This window comes from Heloderma suspectum, chromosome 4, assembly GCF_057233095.1.
Source record: "Heloderma suspectum isolate Gila_16-S chromosome 4, 16-S_ref, whole genome shotgun sequence".
Classification (NCBI taxonomy): domain Eukaryota; kingdom Metazoa; phylum Chordata; class Lepidosauria; order Squamata; family Helodermatidae; genus Heloderma; species Heloderma suspectum.
In genome coordinates this window covers 238805276-238824111 of record NC_139461.1, presented here as the reverse complement: position 1 = coordinate 238824111, position 18836 = coordinate 238805276, and the positions used below count along the sequence as shown (strand labels likewise).

Below are 18836 nucleotides of genomic sequence, written 5' to 3'. Positions count from 1 at the left end.
TAAACTGTCCAATGGAGGCCGAGTGGGCGGAATTCGAGTCTGCAGGAGGCTCCAAGATGGCGGCGGGTGCGTGAGGCGCGGTACTCAGCGCGCGATTCTTTTTCGCTGCGGCTCGCCGCCATGAAGGGCAAGGAGCGCTCCCCTGCCAAGGCCAAACGGTCCCGGGGCGGCGAGGACTCCTCCTCGGCGCGGGGCGAGCGGAGCAGTAAGAAGCCCAGCAACGGCGGCGGGAAATCGGCGGGTGGCGGCTCTGGTGAGGGCGGTGGCAGCAGCAGTCGGCGGAGCCTTCACCTGGAAAAGGCGAGCCGGGCCAGCAGCCGCGAGTATGAGTCCACCACGGTGGGCGGCGGGAGCAGCAGCCGCCACGGCTACGGCGGGAGCAACAGCAGCAGCAAGAACGCGGAGTCCTCGTCGTCCTCGCGTGGCAGCAGCAGCCGCGGCGGCGGCGGGGATTCCCGCGCGCCCCCCTCCGACTCTGGCGGCGGCAGCAGCAGCGAGTACAAGACGCTCAAGATCAGCGAGTTGGGCTCCGCGCTGAGCGACGAAGCCATCGAGGACGGGCTCTTCCATGAGTTCAAGCGCTTCGGAGACGTAAGTGTCAAGATCAGCCGCCTCCCGCCCGGCACCGGGGCTGGCGACGAGCGGGTGGCCTTCGTCAACTTCCGCCGCCCCGAGGACGCCCGGGCCGCTAAGCATGCTCGCGGCCGTTTGGTCCTCTACGACCGGCCCCTGAAGATCGAGGCAGTCTACGTGGGGGGCAGCAGCAGCGGAGGGGGAAGCGGCCGGCGCCGCAGCAGCCGCTCTCCAGCCCTTTTGGACAAGGACTCTCCCTACGGAGCCGCAGCGGTGGGTGTGGCGGGGGCGGCCCCTGCAGCCATCAGGCACCCCCCTACTGGGGCTACCCAGAGAGCCCTCTCGCCTGCCGGGGGAGGAGCAGGCTTGGGTTACAGAGACTTCAGGCTACAGCAGCTTGCCCTGGGCCGCTTGCCGCCGCCGCCTCTGCCTAGGGAATTGGAAAGAGAACGAGACTATGGGGGCTTCTATGACCGTGTGAGGCCAACATACAGCCTGGATCGAGTTGCTGGGGTGGCAGCAGCTGCATTTCGTGGGGTTGGTGGTACGGGGACAGCCAGCGAGGAAGAGATCAGTCCCGAAGATGACCAGAGAGCCAATCGCACGCTCTTCCTGGGCAATCTGGATATATCGGTGACTGAGTCAGACCTCCGCCGGGCTTTTGACCGCTTTGGGGTTATCACTGAGGTGGATATCAAGAGGCCAACCCGCGGTCAGACAAGCACATATGGGTTTCTCAAGTTTGAGAACTTGGACATGGCCCACCGGGCTAAACTAGCCATGTCTGGTAAAGTGCTGCTGCGTAATCCTATCAAAATTGGCTATGGTAAGGCCACCCCTACCACACGACTCTGGGTGGGTGGCCTGGGGCCTTGGGTACCATTGGCTGCTCTTGCAAGGGAGTTTGACCGTTTTGGCACTATTCGCACCATTGACTATCGTAAAGGGGACTCATGGGCCTACATCCAGTATGAGAGTTTGGATGCTGCACAAGCTGCTTGTACTCACATGCGTGGCTTTCCGTTGGGTGGGCCAGACCGCCGTCTGCGGGTGGACTTCGCTGACACTGAGCATCGCTATCAGCAGCCCTATTTGCAGCCATTGCCACTTCCACCCCCTGCCCACTATGAGCTGGTAGCAGAGACATCTGCCTTTGGAGCACATCGTGGAGCTCCACCAGACCCACTCCGAGGTGCTCGGGATAGGACCCCACCACTGTTATATGGAGATCGTGACAGAGATCTGTATCCTGAGACGGAGTGGGTGCCTCCCCCACCTCCAGTTCGGGACAGAGGTAACAGAGCAACTGTCTATGATGCACTTGAAAGCCTGGAACGCCGGCGAGATGGTTGGTCTCTAGAAAGAACTCGTGGGGAAAGGGAGCTAGGCAGCAGCAGTAGAGAACCACCAAGGAAGCGAAGGCTAGTGGAGGATGGGGGACGGCATTTGGACCGTTCACCAGACAGTGAACGATCATCTTCCTCTCGCAAGCGGCACTGCCCTGCTACAGCCTCTCCACAAGACCGTAGTCCTGAGCCAGGTATAGGCAGAGACCGCTACAGTAGTGATACAGAGCGGCCATCTTCCCGTTTGCTCCTGCTGGAACGTCCTTCGCCTATCAGAGAGCCACGTAGGGGTAGCTTGGAGAGAGGCCAGAGTGAGAAGCGTGACCACAAGAGTTCAGTAGAAAGGGAAAGAAAACATCGCGCGCTCACATCAGCTGCCACCCAGGAGTGCAAAAGCCCAGCTAAAAAGGACGAGCATGCTTCTGAAGGGAGCAGTAGTGGGGGATCTCGGCTGAAACCTCCGCCCCAAAAGCAGCAACAGCAGGATGGAACTTCAAAGTCTGGGTCATCTGCCAAACTGTGCCTGGCCTGGCAAGGAATGCTTCTACTGAAGAACAGCAACTTTCCATCTAACATGCACCTACTCCAAGGGGATCTGAGTGTAGCAAGCAGTCTCCTGGTGGAAGGAGCAACTGGTGGGAAAGTGGTCCAACTTAAGATCACCCAGCGTCTCCGTTTGGACCAGCCCAAGCTGGATGAAGTTACCCGTCGAATCAAAGTGGCAGGGCCTAACGGATATGCTATTCTCTTGGCTGTGCCTGGTACCACAGACAACCGTGCCTCATCTGGGGCTGGTGAAACTAACACCACCTCTACACAGCGGCCACTCAGAAACCTGGTGTCCTATCTTAAACAAAAACAGGCAGCTGGGGTGATAAGCCTCCCAGTAGGAGGCAACAAAGACAAAGAAAACAGCGGGGTCTTGCACGCTTTTCCACCCTGTGATTTTTCTCAGCAGTTCCTGGATTCTACAGCCAAGGCCCTGGCTAAGTCAGAGGATGACTATTTGGTCATGATCATTGTCCGGGGTGCATCTTAAAGCTCTAATGCGTTCTGTGCTCAGTCCTGCTGCTTCACACAGGCTCCCCCGTTCCAGTGTCTGCCAGGTGCTATGCGATAAGCCTTAGCCAGCTTCCCAAGTATAATTTTTAGTTAGATCTGTAGCTAAACCTCCCCCTAATTTTCTATAAACTCTTTAGAAGGCAGACATGTTAGCTATTCCTTATTATAGCTAGGCTACCTTTGACTATCTTGCTGATGAGCAAGTAGCAGCAAGGGAAGGTCTGCTTCAACTAAAATACGAGACCCAGAAAAAGCTCATCTCTTATTTTTTTTAGCTTTTAACTTCTTGTCCTTTTTCATTTCATAGCTTTAAAGTAGGTATAAAACCTTTTCCTAACATTTAGAAATCTGAATGTCCAGATATAAAGCATTCATGGTTCATACAGAGTCACATGCCTAAAAAGACAAGCAAATGCCCATTCTGAGCCCTGTTCCTTAGTGAAGGCCTTGGGCCTGTAGCCTTGAAATCAAAATGACCCCTACATCAAGAACCTGATGTTAAAGTATGAGTTAAATTGACTCACAGCTGGCTCCCCTGAGGCAGCTGACACTTAAGCCTTTATGGTCCACTGTAGAACTCTTTCACTGGGTATTCTTTTTTTGCCAAGTTCATGGAAATGCATGCCCACAGAGAATGCTTCTAACAAGTGTATTCTGTTCTTTTGAACCTCTTATGCATTTGGGGTTGTAGTTCTAATACATGATAAAAGAGCTGAGAGCTTTGCTATAATCCATGAACACCTTGTGTTTCAATATGCAAGAAACAGGTGCTTTAAAAACAACTGTGATTGCTTGCATTTTTGTTTTTATCACCCATTGCTGATTGTGGTAGATGCAGTGAATTCCAAAATATAACCTTGAAATATAACTTTCAGAGATGGCACTTAACTTTTGTGAAAAGTTCTGCCACACAACCATTTCAATATTATTTTACCCCCATGAAGATAGAAAGGGATATTTCCTGCTAGGTATTTTTCAGGTTACAGAGTGGGCATTATGCAAGGTTTTATAGTCTGGATTGCACTGTTTTAATCTTGACTTTTTTGCAATCATCTTGCATTTCTACATGTTGGAGAAGCAGTTGAGTTTATTCAAAGAACATAATTTGTTTGAAAATGAGGTTTCTTTAAAAAGAAAAGAAAAACAGCTCTTCCACAACAATACCCTGATAAGGCTAGATGAAATTGTTGTTCAAATGTGTGGTGGTTTCACTTGCCTAATCTCTCCATTGGTCCAAAAATTGTATTAGTCCTCTAAGCTACTGTACCAGCCTTTGGGCAACAGAAGACCTTATTTTCTACTTGGTGTAAAACAGTTCTGCCCAGGTATAAAGGATTACAGTTCTTTGAAATGTGGCTTGGTGGAAACAATATACTGCTTGGTGTAGCAGTATATTGAGAAGCAGAAAGTCACTTTTTAGAGTGGAACCCCACTTCTCGAATCAGTTTGTTCTTTCACTTTTGAAAACATGGCTGTAGCAGCCTAAATCCCACAAGGCGTAATTAGAAGTTTGAAATAATGTTAGTATATAATACAAATTGAAAATATCTGTTGTCCTGTAATAAAGGAAGAAAAATTTGAACTTTGGACTTAAAACCCCTTCAACACATATGCAAAATCCAGCCACTGTTGTTGTTGTTAACAATGAGAATTGTGTAATATTTTGAAATGGTAACATAACCTAAGGGGAGGTGTTTCATATGTTCCCTCCTTCCAGACAAAGTCAGTAGAGCAGGTTTATGTTGCTGGTTACTGCATAACATGAATATTGCTGGGTTATCCATGACGTTGCATTTGTCAAGAACTGGTGGCATACATAGTGAGTTCTTCTACTGTAGTTGTCAGGAGAGGGAATCTGATTTATGTTGGACTAATGGGTCATTTAAAGAAGACCACCCTGTTAACCCTTCAAAACACTGAAATTTGTTCATATTCAGAAGTCAAGCTTGTCAACAATAGCGTGCATTCTCTAACATGCAGTACTCTCCTTTGTTAAAAGCCCTACAGAACTTGAATTTGAGGTAAATTGTCTGAATATATTTGCTTACAAGCAAATCTCTGGCAACTGGTGTAAAACGGTGGATCTTTTTCCTCCTTGAAAATGAAAACCAATTACGTTCATTGCTGCTTATCTTCATAACTCAAGGTGTGTAAAGGTTACGTGAAATGGGCAATTTCAGTTTTTCCAAATCCTTAGTTAAGAGCTTTTGCTTTAATATGTATTTAAAAAGCTGGTCCATTTGTAGCTATAGGAGGAAAAAGTATTTTAGGAACCCTTTATAGGCTAAAATGATTGACAAGCAACATTATATATGACAGCACTTAGCCACAACTGCCATAAAATCTAAATACAAGTTTGATATGCTTTGAATGTGCGTAACAGTCTAGTCATCCTGGCAAGAGTTCAGCACCAGCAAAAGTTGCATTTAATGCCACTTCTACACGGAAGGGAAGAGAGAATTGTTACTGTATATGGCATTATGGAACTTTAATGGGCGCAATGTGTACTTGAATGCTGCATGTAGTCATACAAGTGTTTTTTCATCCATTGTAGTGTATGGCATTAGAATGGAGAATGTGTCCGTTTCTGAAACATAATTTAATAGCCACCTTTTTGTTGTTGCTTAGGGGAAAATTTGAAGTGGCATATCATCATTAGGACTTAAATTCTTACAATTGGAAACTTTAAATGGCTGTTTTGGCTGTTAGCCAGTGGCTGTGCATGCTTGAAAGTTCAGCATATAGACTGCTGTGGCATGAATGTAAGGCTACCTCATTGCTGTGAGATCCACTTCTGTGTTCTATATAGTAGCATCCTATTTTGGGAGGTCCAAATGAGAACACTGGAAGTGGAATCAAGATTATCATTTTTAAAGCAATCTTTAGTGTGGATCACTTCCCAGGGAGTGTAATGGGGAAAGGAAGTACCTTCCTTGGACAATTCAAGCAAGCCTCTGGAGTATGGCTATGATTTAGAGTAAAGGGGCATAGGGAATACATCCAAAAGACCTCTTGGCATTGGATGGTAAATGGAAAAAGCTAGGGGTTGCCACTAAAACTTGCACAGGAACAGTGCTTGTAGGACACCTGATAAAATTCTTAATTTGAAAAATACCAGAAAGTGAAGAAATCATTGTAAAAATAACTAGATGTGTGTTAATTTATCTGGCTTCCATTTATTTTCTGTAGATAAAAATAAGGGGCAAAATCCAATGTTGTGCAAGCAGACTTCTGCTCCTGCAATGGGATTTTCCCTTCCTTTCTTCCCCACAGCCTGTTGTACCCCCTCCCCCAGACCTGCTATGGAGGGTCTCTGAATTCTCTACAGCAGATTTTGAGGGGTGAGGCTGCAGGGAGGAGGGAGAATTACCCCCTCCTGTTTCAGCTGATGGAAGTAGTTCTGTTAGCGGGAGGAGTGAATTGGATATCCATCCATTGATAGATATTCCAGATATGCCATTGAATAGCAATATTTCAGGTTGTATTTATCCAAGCTATTGTATTTTGGAAAAACTGCAGAAATGTATGCAAATATAGAAGGGGGAGAATCTATGTATATCATTGGCTTTTCCCCTCATCAGTAACTGTTGAGCCTGCTGCTGGAGATGCACAGAAAAGTGAGATAAACATACAAACAGAACACTAAATTTCATGTTCTTGCTTGAGGTGTCTTTTTGAAAGTGAGAGAAATTGTGAAAGAATTCATTTGATTTTTCTCCTGGGTTTTAACTTTTTACCAGTTCAGTTGAATATTTTCAATCTGTAACCTAAATTTTAAACTCCTGAACTGCTCATTGTGCATCTATATACAGATGTTAGTTAATTCAAAAGTTTTGTGCCAGTGAAGGGTGATTGGTGCTTTCAGACTTTACCTAGAATATTGAGTAAAAAGCCTTGTAGGTTTATAAATTATCTGTAAATGTAGGGAGAGGACAAACCTGTTGTAAACATTTGTACTGAATAACCTCTTCTTTCCTCCTGAAAGCAAGGCTGGAGAACTGCCGAAGATGACAAGGGATTTCAAGTTCTAATGGACCTTTGCGAAGAAAAGCTTTGGCTTGTGTGGAATTTACGTGAGCCTCATGGAAGAAAGCTTATCTGTTTAGTATTTGTGCATTTTACTAAAATGGCAGCTTAAAAAAAAGTTGTGTATCTGCTATTGTGATGCCAATGCCCGTGTTTTTAAGTGGAAAATTGACCTCTTTGCTTTGTGCTGTGTACACAAGATTTCTGCAAAAGTAAAGGAAAAAAAAACCTTTTTATGGCTCACACAGCTTAAAAGTAGCTGTCACTCAAAACATGCGCTCACAGTCGAGCTGATTTTGTTTCATTCTAAATAAATTGTTTCTTTTGAGGAAGTGGTTTTTCTGCCTGGAAATGAATTGACGACAAACCTTTGACCCCTTTGTTTGCAGCTGTGGGGGTACTTTGCTGCTGCTGCTGCTGCTGCTCTTCCTCGATCTGATAGTTGTGGGTCTCAAACAAGAAGCAGGGAGACCTACGCTTTGATATTGACCATCCTGTTGTATCAGATCTGAAGAAAATCTAGTCTGTTGTGTTGCTGTGTCCCCCTTGTTTACAGTGAATGGGGATCAATGGCTGCTATCTCCTCATCTTTACGAGGAAATGGTGCTGTTGCTGGCATGCAAGAAGCAGGGAAAGCATCTTAAGTCTCAGAACAGTGTACAAATCTGGGACTTGGTTGATTTTGAAGAGCTGGAGTTCCTGAATTTTAAGTTCTTGATTTGTTTTGTTCACCTAACTTGTTTGGCCTTAGTTCTGATTTTAGTTTGAAGAAAATTTGAAATTGCTTTGCATCTTGCGCATAACCTTTTCACCAAATTGAAAAAAAGAAAACGTAAACTCGTAAAAAATTAAGTGATAGCACGTTTCCAGACACACTTGAAGAGCTCCTCCACCTCCAGGGGCTTTTCACCAAAGTTATGCAGTCCTGGGTGTAGTTCTGAATGGATGAAGAGTTCCTGAGAGCTAGAGTGCTGTCATTTAAAACCTGGTATTGGTGCTGTTACTTGACCAGTTTTGAAGCAAATGCTCTACACACCTTGGATGTGCATGCAACCTTGATCGTTTCGTAGGTACCACTGCAAACTTGTAGTTTGTAGTACAGATGATGAGAGGAGGAAAAAAGTGGTGACACTTTGAAAAAATGTGCTATAATTCCTGCATTTGGGGATCTTGAGCTTTGGAAAGCTGTTCCCATTGTGCAGGAGTACAACTCTTTGCTGCAGGAGTCTTCGAGGCACAGCTGACGACACACCACCAGAGGTCAAGAGGAAGCGAACAGTGCTGCACCTGCACCGTGGCTGCAGAAACTGCATTTGTTTGCCAGTCTCTTAGAATTAACTAGTTGCCATTTGACATGCAGATGGAAGACACCTTGAAATGCAAGCTTGCTGTGGTTGCCTTGAAATATTTAACCTATTGTGGATAAAGAACACTAGCACTGTCCTGTATCCGTGCAGGATGATTGCTAGGCAGCAGGTGCTTATCAACAAAGGATGCAACGATTGTGTTCTGCAAATTATGTGTGCCATGGCAAACTGCTGTATAAAACTCTTAAACAGGTAAGGGGATTTTAAGAGGTGAAACTAAATTGTAATTCTAGGGAGCTGGGTTTACTGCTTTAGGCTTTTCTCCTAGCCTTCAAAGTCCTTTGGTTACTGGATAGCTCTTACTAACTCCCTTTTCCCACCAAGTGCAATGACTTCCAGCACGTCTGAGTACTAATTTGAACTTGTTATTTTATGTCACTTTTCAGTTGGTTCCTGAAGTTTTCTTTATGCAAATAGTTGTGAGGGTAATTCATCAGTCTTTATAATAAATGCTGACATTTCTGTTGGGTAAATTAAGAGTGCTGGCTAAAAGGGCTGCTTCTCAGCTGATGACTTCCTATATGGTCCAGGATATTACTTTTCTGTAGGAAAACCAGTCATGTGAAGGAAGTGCATATGTGTTGCTGTATGCCTACATAGCAAAATAGATATGTGCATCACATGATTGTGCCTTTTCCTATGGAATATATGCAGGATGTTCATTATATGTGAGGACGTGGTCAGTCATCTTTAGATAGTAAATGATTCATAATTATTATTGTGAGCTTATTCAGGTATGGCCAGTGATACAAGAAATCTGCTTTTGGAATTCTGGAGCAAATTAGTACAAAGCTATTTGGTACGAACAGGTACAGTTCTAAATTTCCTCACCACTGTACTGGATTTGGCCAGTAGCTGCAATTTTCCCTCCAGTGTCTTAGCAGTGTAAGAAAACCAATTTTAATAAAGAGATGAAAAGAGGTGTTAATCATCCTCTGCAGTTACAGTCTAAGGAATTTGGCCCTCTTAACAGTGCAATCCTGTACATGTCTACTGAGAAGGAAATCTCACAGCGTTCACTGGGACTTACTCCCAGGTACGTGTGTGTAGCAGCCTAAAAGACTTTCTGATGGAGTGAATGGTACAGCTGAATTAGGCTGCAATCCTATACACATTTACCTGGGAGTAAGCCTCATTTAATTCAGTAGGACTTTTGAGGAGACCTGCATAGGATTGCACTATTAGCAAACTGGAGATGTTCACTTTTGAAATTGCAGTGTGCTGCATCTGCAGCATTCCTCTAGTGTTTACTTTTCAGCGGTCTCTTCAAGTAAATTGAACTGATTCACTTTGAACCAAAAGTGCACAGCTGATTGTACTTTCCCTCTTATTGTTTACCCCAGTATCTTTTAACTGTAGTTTGTGTTTGGTGCTGGGGGATGCTCTCATGGCTGCTCCATAATAGTGAGTTATTTCTTCACAGGATTGGTCAGCCCCTCTGGATTGGTTAGAGGGACATCTTTGTCTGAAAGGTAACTGTATATTTTTCTTAAAATACTGAGATGCTACTGCTTAAGTTGGCTTGGGCTATGGCTTATCAGAATATGAAAAAATGGATTCAGTTATGTAAGCATACCAAACAGACCCAGGAAATTCTTTGAACACTGACCCCATGTTTCTTTAGAGCTGTATCTTACATGGCAAGAATCCTTTTTGAAATTAGTCATTCATGTTGAACAGCGCAATGTGTTTGCCATGATCCAAACAAAGTTAGTTGCTTTTAATCCCCATTGATTGTAGTAGGGGAGAGAAGAATATGTTTCTTTTCCCACTGAAATCAATGGATCTGAAAAGTTCTGACATTTTGCTGACTTATGCCCTAAGCTTTAGATGATATTGAAAAGGAAAGTGTTTTAAAATAAGATACAATCAAATAAAAATACAGCATACCAATAAAAGCAAACTTTCGTCTACCAATCCAAATTTAAGTTTTAAATGTTTAGACTTAAAATTTTCATTAAAAATTAGACATAAAACAAAGTAAGCCATGTTGGTCCATAAGAAAAAAACCAAAATCCACAGTCAGGCAATACCTTCATTAGGACTCACCAAATATGCACAAAATTGTGGGTAAGTTCGAGATCTCCAAATCTCTTTATCAGGCAAGATGTTACAAAAAGCAGGGGTGGGAGTAGACTGACATCTGCATGATCTGCCTTAAGATGCAGGGAAGACCTAAATGGATTATGGTCTACTAGATGTCATGCAGGTCCAGATTACATCTGGGATTCTTGGGGGCAAACACGTAATGGCTATCCCCTTTTGGGAAATATAAAATCCAGTTGTCATTTGGATTTGTTTCCAGCCTTAGGCAAACCACACAGGTTCCTTGGTACCAAGGAACTTGTGTGGTTCACCTAAGGCTGGAGACAAATCCAAGTAACAACTGGACGTTATATTTCCCAAAATAGGGTAGCCATTACATGTTTGTTTCTACCAACAGTCCTAGGTGTAACCTGAAATCTTCATGATATCTAATGGAGCTTAATCCATTTAAGTCTGTGCCTTTTTCTCCACTCCATCTTAAGATTCTGGCCATGCAGACTTCATGAGTTCAACATCAAGTCAGCCGCCCCCACCCCCTTTCCTGTGTACCTTTGCCTGATGAAGCAATCTGGAGATCTTGAAAGCTTATCCACAGTGTTGTCCTTATTTATGTGGTCCAAATAAAGGCATTACCTCACTGGATAAAAAAAAGATAAATGATGCAACAAACAGTAAAATACTACTACTCATCAATAGATGACCCACAGTTGTACACAAACCCAATCATTTCTTCATTCTGTCTTTGAGTATTTGCTGTATAAGTATTTGTTATGCTTCTCACTTGTATGTGCCTCTAGGTGTAGAGTCTTTGAGAAAGAACTGGGAGAAGATACATCCATGTGTCCTTTAGATACCTGTAGAATTCAAGCTCCAGCATATAGTTTTAGATTTTCTGTTACCGTTTTGCAACATAGGCCAATGGGAATATGAAGAGAGCTTACTGTGATCATGTGTGCTTGTCACAGTAAAACTTGGTTTGTTTGATGTTCATGAGCTGCAGGAAGCCTCAGGCTTTTGCATTTCTGGACACTTTTACTCTTGGCTTTAGTTAACACTGTCCTGTTTTGTCTGAACCTGGGATCATGGTTTACACTAATTAAGAGTTAAAGCAAGCCAGCTTCATAACTCATGGTTTAAAGTTGGCTTGTTTTGAAACTGACCATAGTTAGTGTTAAACCATGATCCGTGGTTTGAATGAAATGGGAAACTGGTTAACTAAAACCAATAGTAAAAGCTTCCAGAGTTGTCCTCCCAGCTGCATGGAAAGAGAACATGTGAGCTCAAGGTGTGTTGTAGCTTGTGCGCATCACAATAAACGATGGTTGAAAGCTATTCTCAGGGGATATGAAAGTTTATCTAGATAAGGTTTTCCATTCTAATGCTAGTTTAACTTTAACAATGGGGAAAATGTAGAAGTGTGGACATAAATTGATTCTCCAGTGCAGTTCTGTCCTAGGTACTTTGTTAAACTTTTAGGTGGCAAAAAGAGTAGAAAGTTCTTGTTGAAGCCAATGCATTAAAGATCAGTTGATCAGTTAATCAGGAATCCTGGCAGTTAGCTCTTGCAAAAGGGAGACTGTAATCCTTCAGTTGACTACTGACTAATTTCTCGTGTGCCGCCTAGTAGCTGCTAGTTGCTCAAATTCTTGCCCCCAAAAGCTGAACCAGATAGACCTTGGTCTGTTCCAGCAAGGCATGTCTTATGTTTTTAACCAAAAGAACATACTTAGATTCGCAACACAGATAAGGCAAAACTATTCTAAGTATACACTCTTGCTTTGTTAATTTAACACACATTGGTCTATGGGGATCATAGCTTCTTTAAACCATGTAAGACTGAAGTCAATTTACCCTTGCATTTAGAGTTTTCTGCTCTGTAAGGATTTTAGAATAACTGATCATGAGACATCAGTTATAATCCCATTAGATGGTGTCGTTACTGCAGCCGAACCACTGAAGGTTGCTCATTCCTTAAGGATCCCATTTTGGACAGCCTGATAATGTGAGGACTTCGCACTAGCAACTTGATCTAATGCATTTGATCTGGGGTTCTGAATCAACAAGAAAGATTTCATTAATTGATCTTTAGAGGTAGTCAGAATGGAAACGGTGTGTAAGTTTTCTTGCTCCAAGGGTATATTAAACATAAGCAAGCAGGTAGTAATGGGTGGTACTGCAATCATTGCTTGTCCTTAAAGTGCTTATCCAAATAAGAGAGTTGCTTTGGTCGGAAGTCAAGCTAGACTGTACAGAAGGATGCACAATGAAATTACTTTGCCTATATCTTTAAAAGGTAATGGCAGGGATGTCTCTAACTATGGGTCCCATCCACTTACTGCTTATATAGAACTTTATTACACATAATATAATGTATCCATGCTGTAGTGGTTTATTGGCTAATAGAAAATGTATTCAGGTCTGTGTGTATGCTGTAGTCCTGCACACATGCAGAATTTTTGTATTCAGTGCAGAAGGCAGCATCCTGAGGAACTCCACTTTCATTTTAAAAAATGTCTAGCCGTTGTGGGTGAAGATGTGTGTAGGCACGCCTCCTGCACCTTAAGTAGTGGAGGGAGGATCATGTGAATAAACTTCCATTTGTCAGAAAGTGGGATTTTTGTGCCCTGGATAGCTTCATCCTCCTCATGAATAACTGAACCAGAATAAATTATGCAAAATAAGCAAATATAGGCAAACGTGAATAGCTTACACAATTAGCGAAATGTAACTTTTCTTGGTATAGGATTTTGTTTTAGTGCAGAGTTCACACAGCCCTTCATTTAAAGCCAGTCATAATTTAGTCTGTGGCAGCTGAGGTTATAAGAGAATTCAAAATATAAAAACAAGAAAATGCCTTATTCATCTTCCTCAATGAACTTTCTGTGCTTTTTGATCAGCTTGAGCATTTCAAGTGGACCTCTGGTGTATTCGGATACATGACTTAGGAACTGCTGTTTTCAAGAGCCTGCCATGAACACCTTGGTGTTCAGTCTGCAGAACCAGCCAAATGGATATACCTTATGGCACTAGGTTCTTGATAGTAATCTTTCACCAGTTAGGAGATTACTGATGGGATTTCAAGTCAAAGAGAAAATGGATATATAGGCCAGGGTGTGAAAGGGGCTGTTGCAGTCATCTTTTGAGGTACAAAAGAATAGTTCAGATGTGCTTGTTAAGATGTCTTGCGTAGTGTGTTCTGTTTCTTATTTCCTCTTTTTATCCTGCCTTGCGTACTAGGTAAAATTTTAGTCACAGTGATGTTCATTTCTGAACAAATCTAACTGTAGCAGTTTAGAAAATTAGCCAGTGTGACATCATAGCAGATGGGATTCTGGCTGAGGTTACCTACTACTTACTAGCCAAACTTGAGCTTATTGCAAAGCTATAATGGCTTTGTGGCTCACAGGATTTCCCTTTTTAAACAAGTTTTTTTCTTTCTTTTATCCTTTGAGGATCATAATATGCATTACTTTCTGCAGTTTGTGATGCATTGAATACATTCTACTAACAATATGTTGCATTTTTCCTATTTCCTACTATGAGCACCAAGGATTTGGTGAACTGAATACCATCCAGGTTCAACACTCCAGGAAGAGAGATGGCCCTTCTGTGATCAGCCTAGTTGTACAAGGATGTAGGGTGGCAGGGGATGGAGAACAGGAAGTTGATGGTGGGGGCCAAGCATTTCTCTAGCTGCTTCATACCCTAATCCTCCTCTAGGTATCTCCATTTGACAACATTCTGGCCATCAACACTCTGAAGTTTTGCTAAGTTTATGAGAACTGCTGGGGAGGGGATAATTAGCAGCCAGTTGAGGTTGTGGTGGGAAGCGGAAGGTACCACAGAGAAGGAAGAAAAGCACTATAAGGGAATGGGGCCAGAGAATTGGTTCCTGGACTGCCTATTTTAGGATGCTTAGGAGTTGAAGTCAGTGGTGATACGCTGATCTTTTGCTTCTGCTGGCTAAGTAGTGAGCAAAACAACCATAACTTTAAGGCTGTGGCTGCTAACTTTGTTACAAGACCTTGCTGTGTAAAGGGCAAAGTTTGCAAAACAGTACCAGCCAGGCGCTCTTTATAGCGTCTGGCAAGGACTGGGAGAATAAAGTGTCAGTGGTCTTTACAGATGCCTTGGCCTGGCCATAAAAGAGATAATGTACCAAGTTGGCATTGAATGTTTGTTCACAGAAGCAGAGGTCTGGCAAAACTAGGAATTCCATTGATATATCATGCTGCACCATCGCTACAACCCAGCAAAACTTTCTGGGTTGGTCTCTTAAGTAGTTCTGGAAAGTTGGCAGACATTTTCTGGGTGACTTTATTAAATGCTGGGTGACTTTATTAAATGCTGAGGGAGACATGCTAGGGAAGACTCAGGACTCCTTGGTCACCTTGAATCATCTTTTCTCTAGCTGCTTTGCTCACAGGATGTAGCAGGTCACATGGTAGGAACCTGTCTTTTATACTGGCATGAAAATGGATGCTCTGGTTATAGGTAGTGGGAGAATACCATTGTCATTTAACTTTTGGAAGCATAAATGCCCCCCTTCCTACATGGCATTTGGGGGGCAGACATGTTAGTCTAGTCCTTCCCTGAAGATTTCAGGAGTTGGTTAGAACCCTAGGGGATTATCCCACTGGTATTGTTACATGGGATAAAAGGTTGACCATGGTCTTCAACAGAGCTTTTCATGGGCATACTTGATTACCAGTTATTTTGTGCTGATGTGTCTGGTTTATGGAGGACCTGGATGATTGGAAAGGGAGACTACAGCACAAATTCTAGGGTGAGGCCAAATTATTGCTGCAAAGAGATATCTGCTGCAGCTGTCTGTAAAGTCCTATCTGGCAGAAAGTACCAGTAAGAGAATAGCCTAGTGGATTTGAACTTTGCCTACCCAAGAACAGCCATTCTTCATACACTGCAATATTGTGCAGAAGAAAAAAATCTCTCATCTTGGCCTGAGGGCTGCTATTTTAAATTGGAGTTCACAGTACTGGAAGTTCAGTCTGGTCCTGCCTTACTTGAAGATATATGGGAAGTCTCTTGCCACCTGGACTCATGCCTGTCCTGGCTGACAAAAGTTGGTGAGAAGTTGGGACCTTTGACATTTTAACTTCCAGCCAGGGACATTTGGTGATAGGCAGTTGCTCATCATCTGCCTAGGGCTTTTCCTGTACAAACCTTCAGGTTTGGATCCTACTATTTTGAACAATAGAACTTGGTGTCATTATATATAGATGACACCAAACATCGTCTTTCCCTCAACACACTGAACATAGATGGAAATATGATGTTTGGTGTCATCTATATAATGGCACCAAGCTCTATTTTTCCTTTTTGTCCAGCCCAGATACTTCAGTCCAAATGCTCCCTCCAGTCAGAGAGGACTGAATCCAGTTGAGGAATTAATCACCCAAGACCAAAATAAATGTGTGTGGCACCAAATACCATGTTACTCAGGTTGGAGCATAGTCTTGAGTTGTGAACCATAGCTTGATTTGCACAAGATAGCAAATTATTCAGGGTGGTGATGTGAACAATAAAATGACAGATGAGATTCTGTGTAAGTATAGAGGTGATTATATTGGGACAAAGATCCTAACTTACTGTGAGTTCAGACTGCATTGGTCTCTTTTTCTGTGTGTGGGGAAAGCTTCTGAGATCTTCAGTGAAAAGGTTAGTGAAACTATCAGCTCAGTGTACTAAACAAGGGAAATCCAGTGTCAGGAAAGAAACTGAAAATAGTAGGTATTACATAAATCTATGGTGGATATACATTTAGGATACTGTGCTCAGTTCTAGTCATCCCATCTAAAAAATGATATGAATTTGTCCAGACTTTAAAAACTGTTTAAATGAGTTGCCATTTAAATAACGTTTGGAAAAATGTCCCTATGTTAAATATGTATTGTGTGAAGAAATGCTCAATGTGTGTCCTGAACCTACTTCCAGTCAACTTTATTGGATGATGCCAAGTTCTAGTACTGATAGAGGAGACAAACGATACAAAATGGTCCTATTGTCTCCCTTCCTCCTTGCCCACCTTTAGTGGTCCTCCAGATGTTTTGATCTACAGTTCTCATCAACCCTAGCCAGCATAGGCAGTGGTGAGGGATGATTGGAGTTGTAGGCAAAAACATCTGGAGGGCCACAAGTTTCCCACTCCTGCTATAAACTGTAAGGCCATAAATGCTTTATGCTTTCTTTTTGGGGAATCAAAAAAGACACATCAACCCAGCCATCCTTTAAGTTCTCCCTTATTTGTATCTTTTCCAACTCTGCAATATCCTTTTCTGAAAACTGACTAGAACTGTACAGGGTATTCTAAGCATGATTATACGTTATCTATATCATGACATTTTTGAACTTTGCCGTTTTTATTTTCAGCCATTTCCCCAATGATTCTTAACAACCCTAAGATGTTTCCTCTAGAGTTACAGCTAATTTCAGTTTTCCTCATCTTATATGTAAAGCTGGGATGTGTGCTGTCTTTGTGTCACATAAAAGAAAGTAAGCCATGTTGATCCATAAGAACCAAAGTCAGGCAGTACCGTTAAAAGAACCAACTAAATATACAAAACTGCAGACAAGCTTTTGCAATCTCTTTACCAGGTAAGAGGTTACAAAAAGCTGGGAATAAGGAAAAGAGCCGGTGGGGGGCTGATTGTTGAAATCTGCATGGCCATTATGGAAGGGTGGCACAGACTTAAATGGATTATGGTCTACTAGATGTCACGCAGGTTTCAGGTTACACCTAGGATTGTTGGGACAAACAAACAAGTAATGGCTATCCCATTTGGGAAAATATAAAATCCCGTTGTTACTTGGATTTATCTCCAGATTTAGGTGAAACACACAGATTCCTTGATAGGCAGAGAATAAAAGTAAAGGGAAACAACAGATTTTATATTAACAGGGTTGGAAATTAATTTTGGTTGGTAGACTAGATAAGTCAACAGAAGCCGAAGTGGGTAGTTTTGCCTCACAGTTGGAGGAAAGGTAGCCCTTGAAGAGTAAAGTTTGCCCAAGCTCTATTTTTCATCTAAAGCAGGAGACAAATCTGAATAAAAATGGGGGAATTAGCCATTATGTGTTTGTCCCAACAATGCTAGGTGTAACTTAACAGCTAGATGTAACTTAAAACCTCCATGACAATAGAGCCTAATCCATTTAAGTCTACACTTCTTCTTCTATTCCATCTTTAGACTCTGCCCATGCAGACTTCATAACTTCAGCATAACTTCAGCCCTTTTTCTTTCCTCTTCCCCCCCACCTTCTCTGCTTTTTGTAACGTTTTGCAGATGAAGAAATCTGAACACATTGAAAACCTCTCACAATTTTGTACTTGGTTGGTCCTGCTAAAGGTATTACCTGCCCATGGATTTTGGAATTGTCCTTGTGTGTATCACTTACATTGAACATTCCCCATCCTTCTGTTAACCATTCCCCAATATACAGTGATACTTTTGTACCACAGTCAGTTTAGGATTTTGTTACCACAAATAATTTGGAACCATCTACTAATTTGGTTGCCTCATTCTCCTTCCCACTGACTTTAGATCAGGGGTAGGCAACATGGTGCTTGTGGGCACCAGTGTATCCCCGGACACCTTTATTGATGTCTGCCAAGGTTCTCTACCCCATCCACTTAATTTAAAAAAACAACACTTTTTCTTACTGGCAGCTGGGATTGCTGTGAAATAGGTTTCTGTTGCTGCTGAAAACTGGATTCAAAGGAGTTGTTTAGTATGTTAGGGCTCAGACCCCACCTCTGCCTTGTACTCAGTCTTTTGGGCAGGTTACTTGTCCTTTGCCACACCTCCCATGGCAGCCATTTTGTGGTGCCCAGGACAGTTTCTCAAATTGCCTTATGTGTCCATGATCCAAAAAGGTTGCTTCCCCCTGCTCTAGATCATTCACGAATAGGTTAAATAGCACCAGAACAACGGCACCTTACTGCTTACTTAGACCATTATCAATAACTTTATTCTATCTTCTTTGTTTTCTGTGTCCTTGAATTTTCCTGGCATTTTTAACAAAATAAAACATCACCAGAGGATTGGAAGGTAGCTAATGTAATACTAATTTACAACAACAACAACAAAAGGATACAGGAGGGGATATAGATTAGACTTGTCAGCCAAACATCTATCCCCTCTCTGATGTATATTTCCTGTGCCTTTTCATAGCTTTAGCCATGGTTAAGGGGTATGTCTCCACAAACCTTTACTTTGGTTATAATGATGCCTACAAGATTCACTGTTAAGCAGGGTTTGAAGTAGCTTTGCAAAGTCTAATTAAAAGTGAAGCTGGTTAGCATTAACAATGGTAAATGTTAGTACAGACATGGTTTCAACTGGGAAGGGAAGAACAGAGAAGAATAGATCAGTGTGTTATGTTTGCTGTGGCTCTC

General features: G+C 42.7%; 1 protein-coding gene across 15 annotated transcripts in view; it reads left to right on the top strand.

Moving 5' to 3' along the window:
• The first annotated feature begins 41 nt into the window (after positions 1-41).
• RBM15 (RNA binding motif protein 15) overlaps positions 42-18836 on the top strand; it is a 45612-nt gene continuing 26817 nt past the window's right edge. For 6 of the 15 annotated variants that reach the window (XM_084852836.1, XM_084852835.1, XM_084852832.1 and 3 more), the window contains exons 1-2: positions 42-8566; positions 9798-9846. In XM_084852836.1, the coding sequence (XP_084708962.1) occupies positions 121-2958 (2838 nt within the window). In that variant the 5' untranslated portion in view covers positions 42-120 and the 3' untranslated portion in view covers positions 2959-8566; positions 9798-9846. Of the gene's footprint in view, positions 17788-18836 lie in introns of all 15 variants that reach the window. The other 9 variants (XM_084852840.1, XM_084852839.1, XM_084852841.1 and 6 more) reach the window with 9 other exon arrangements.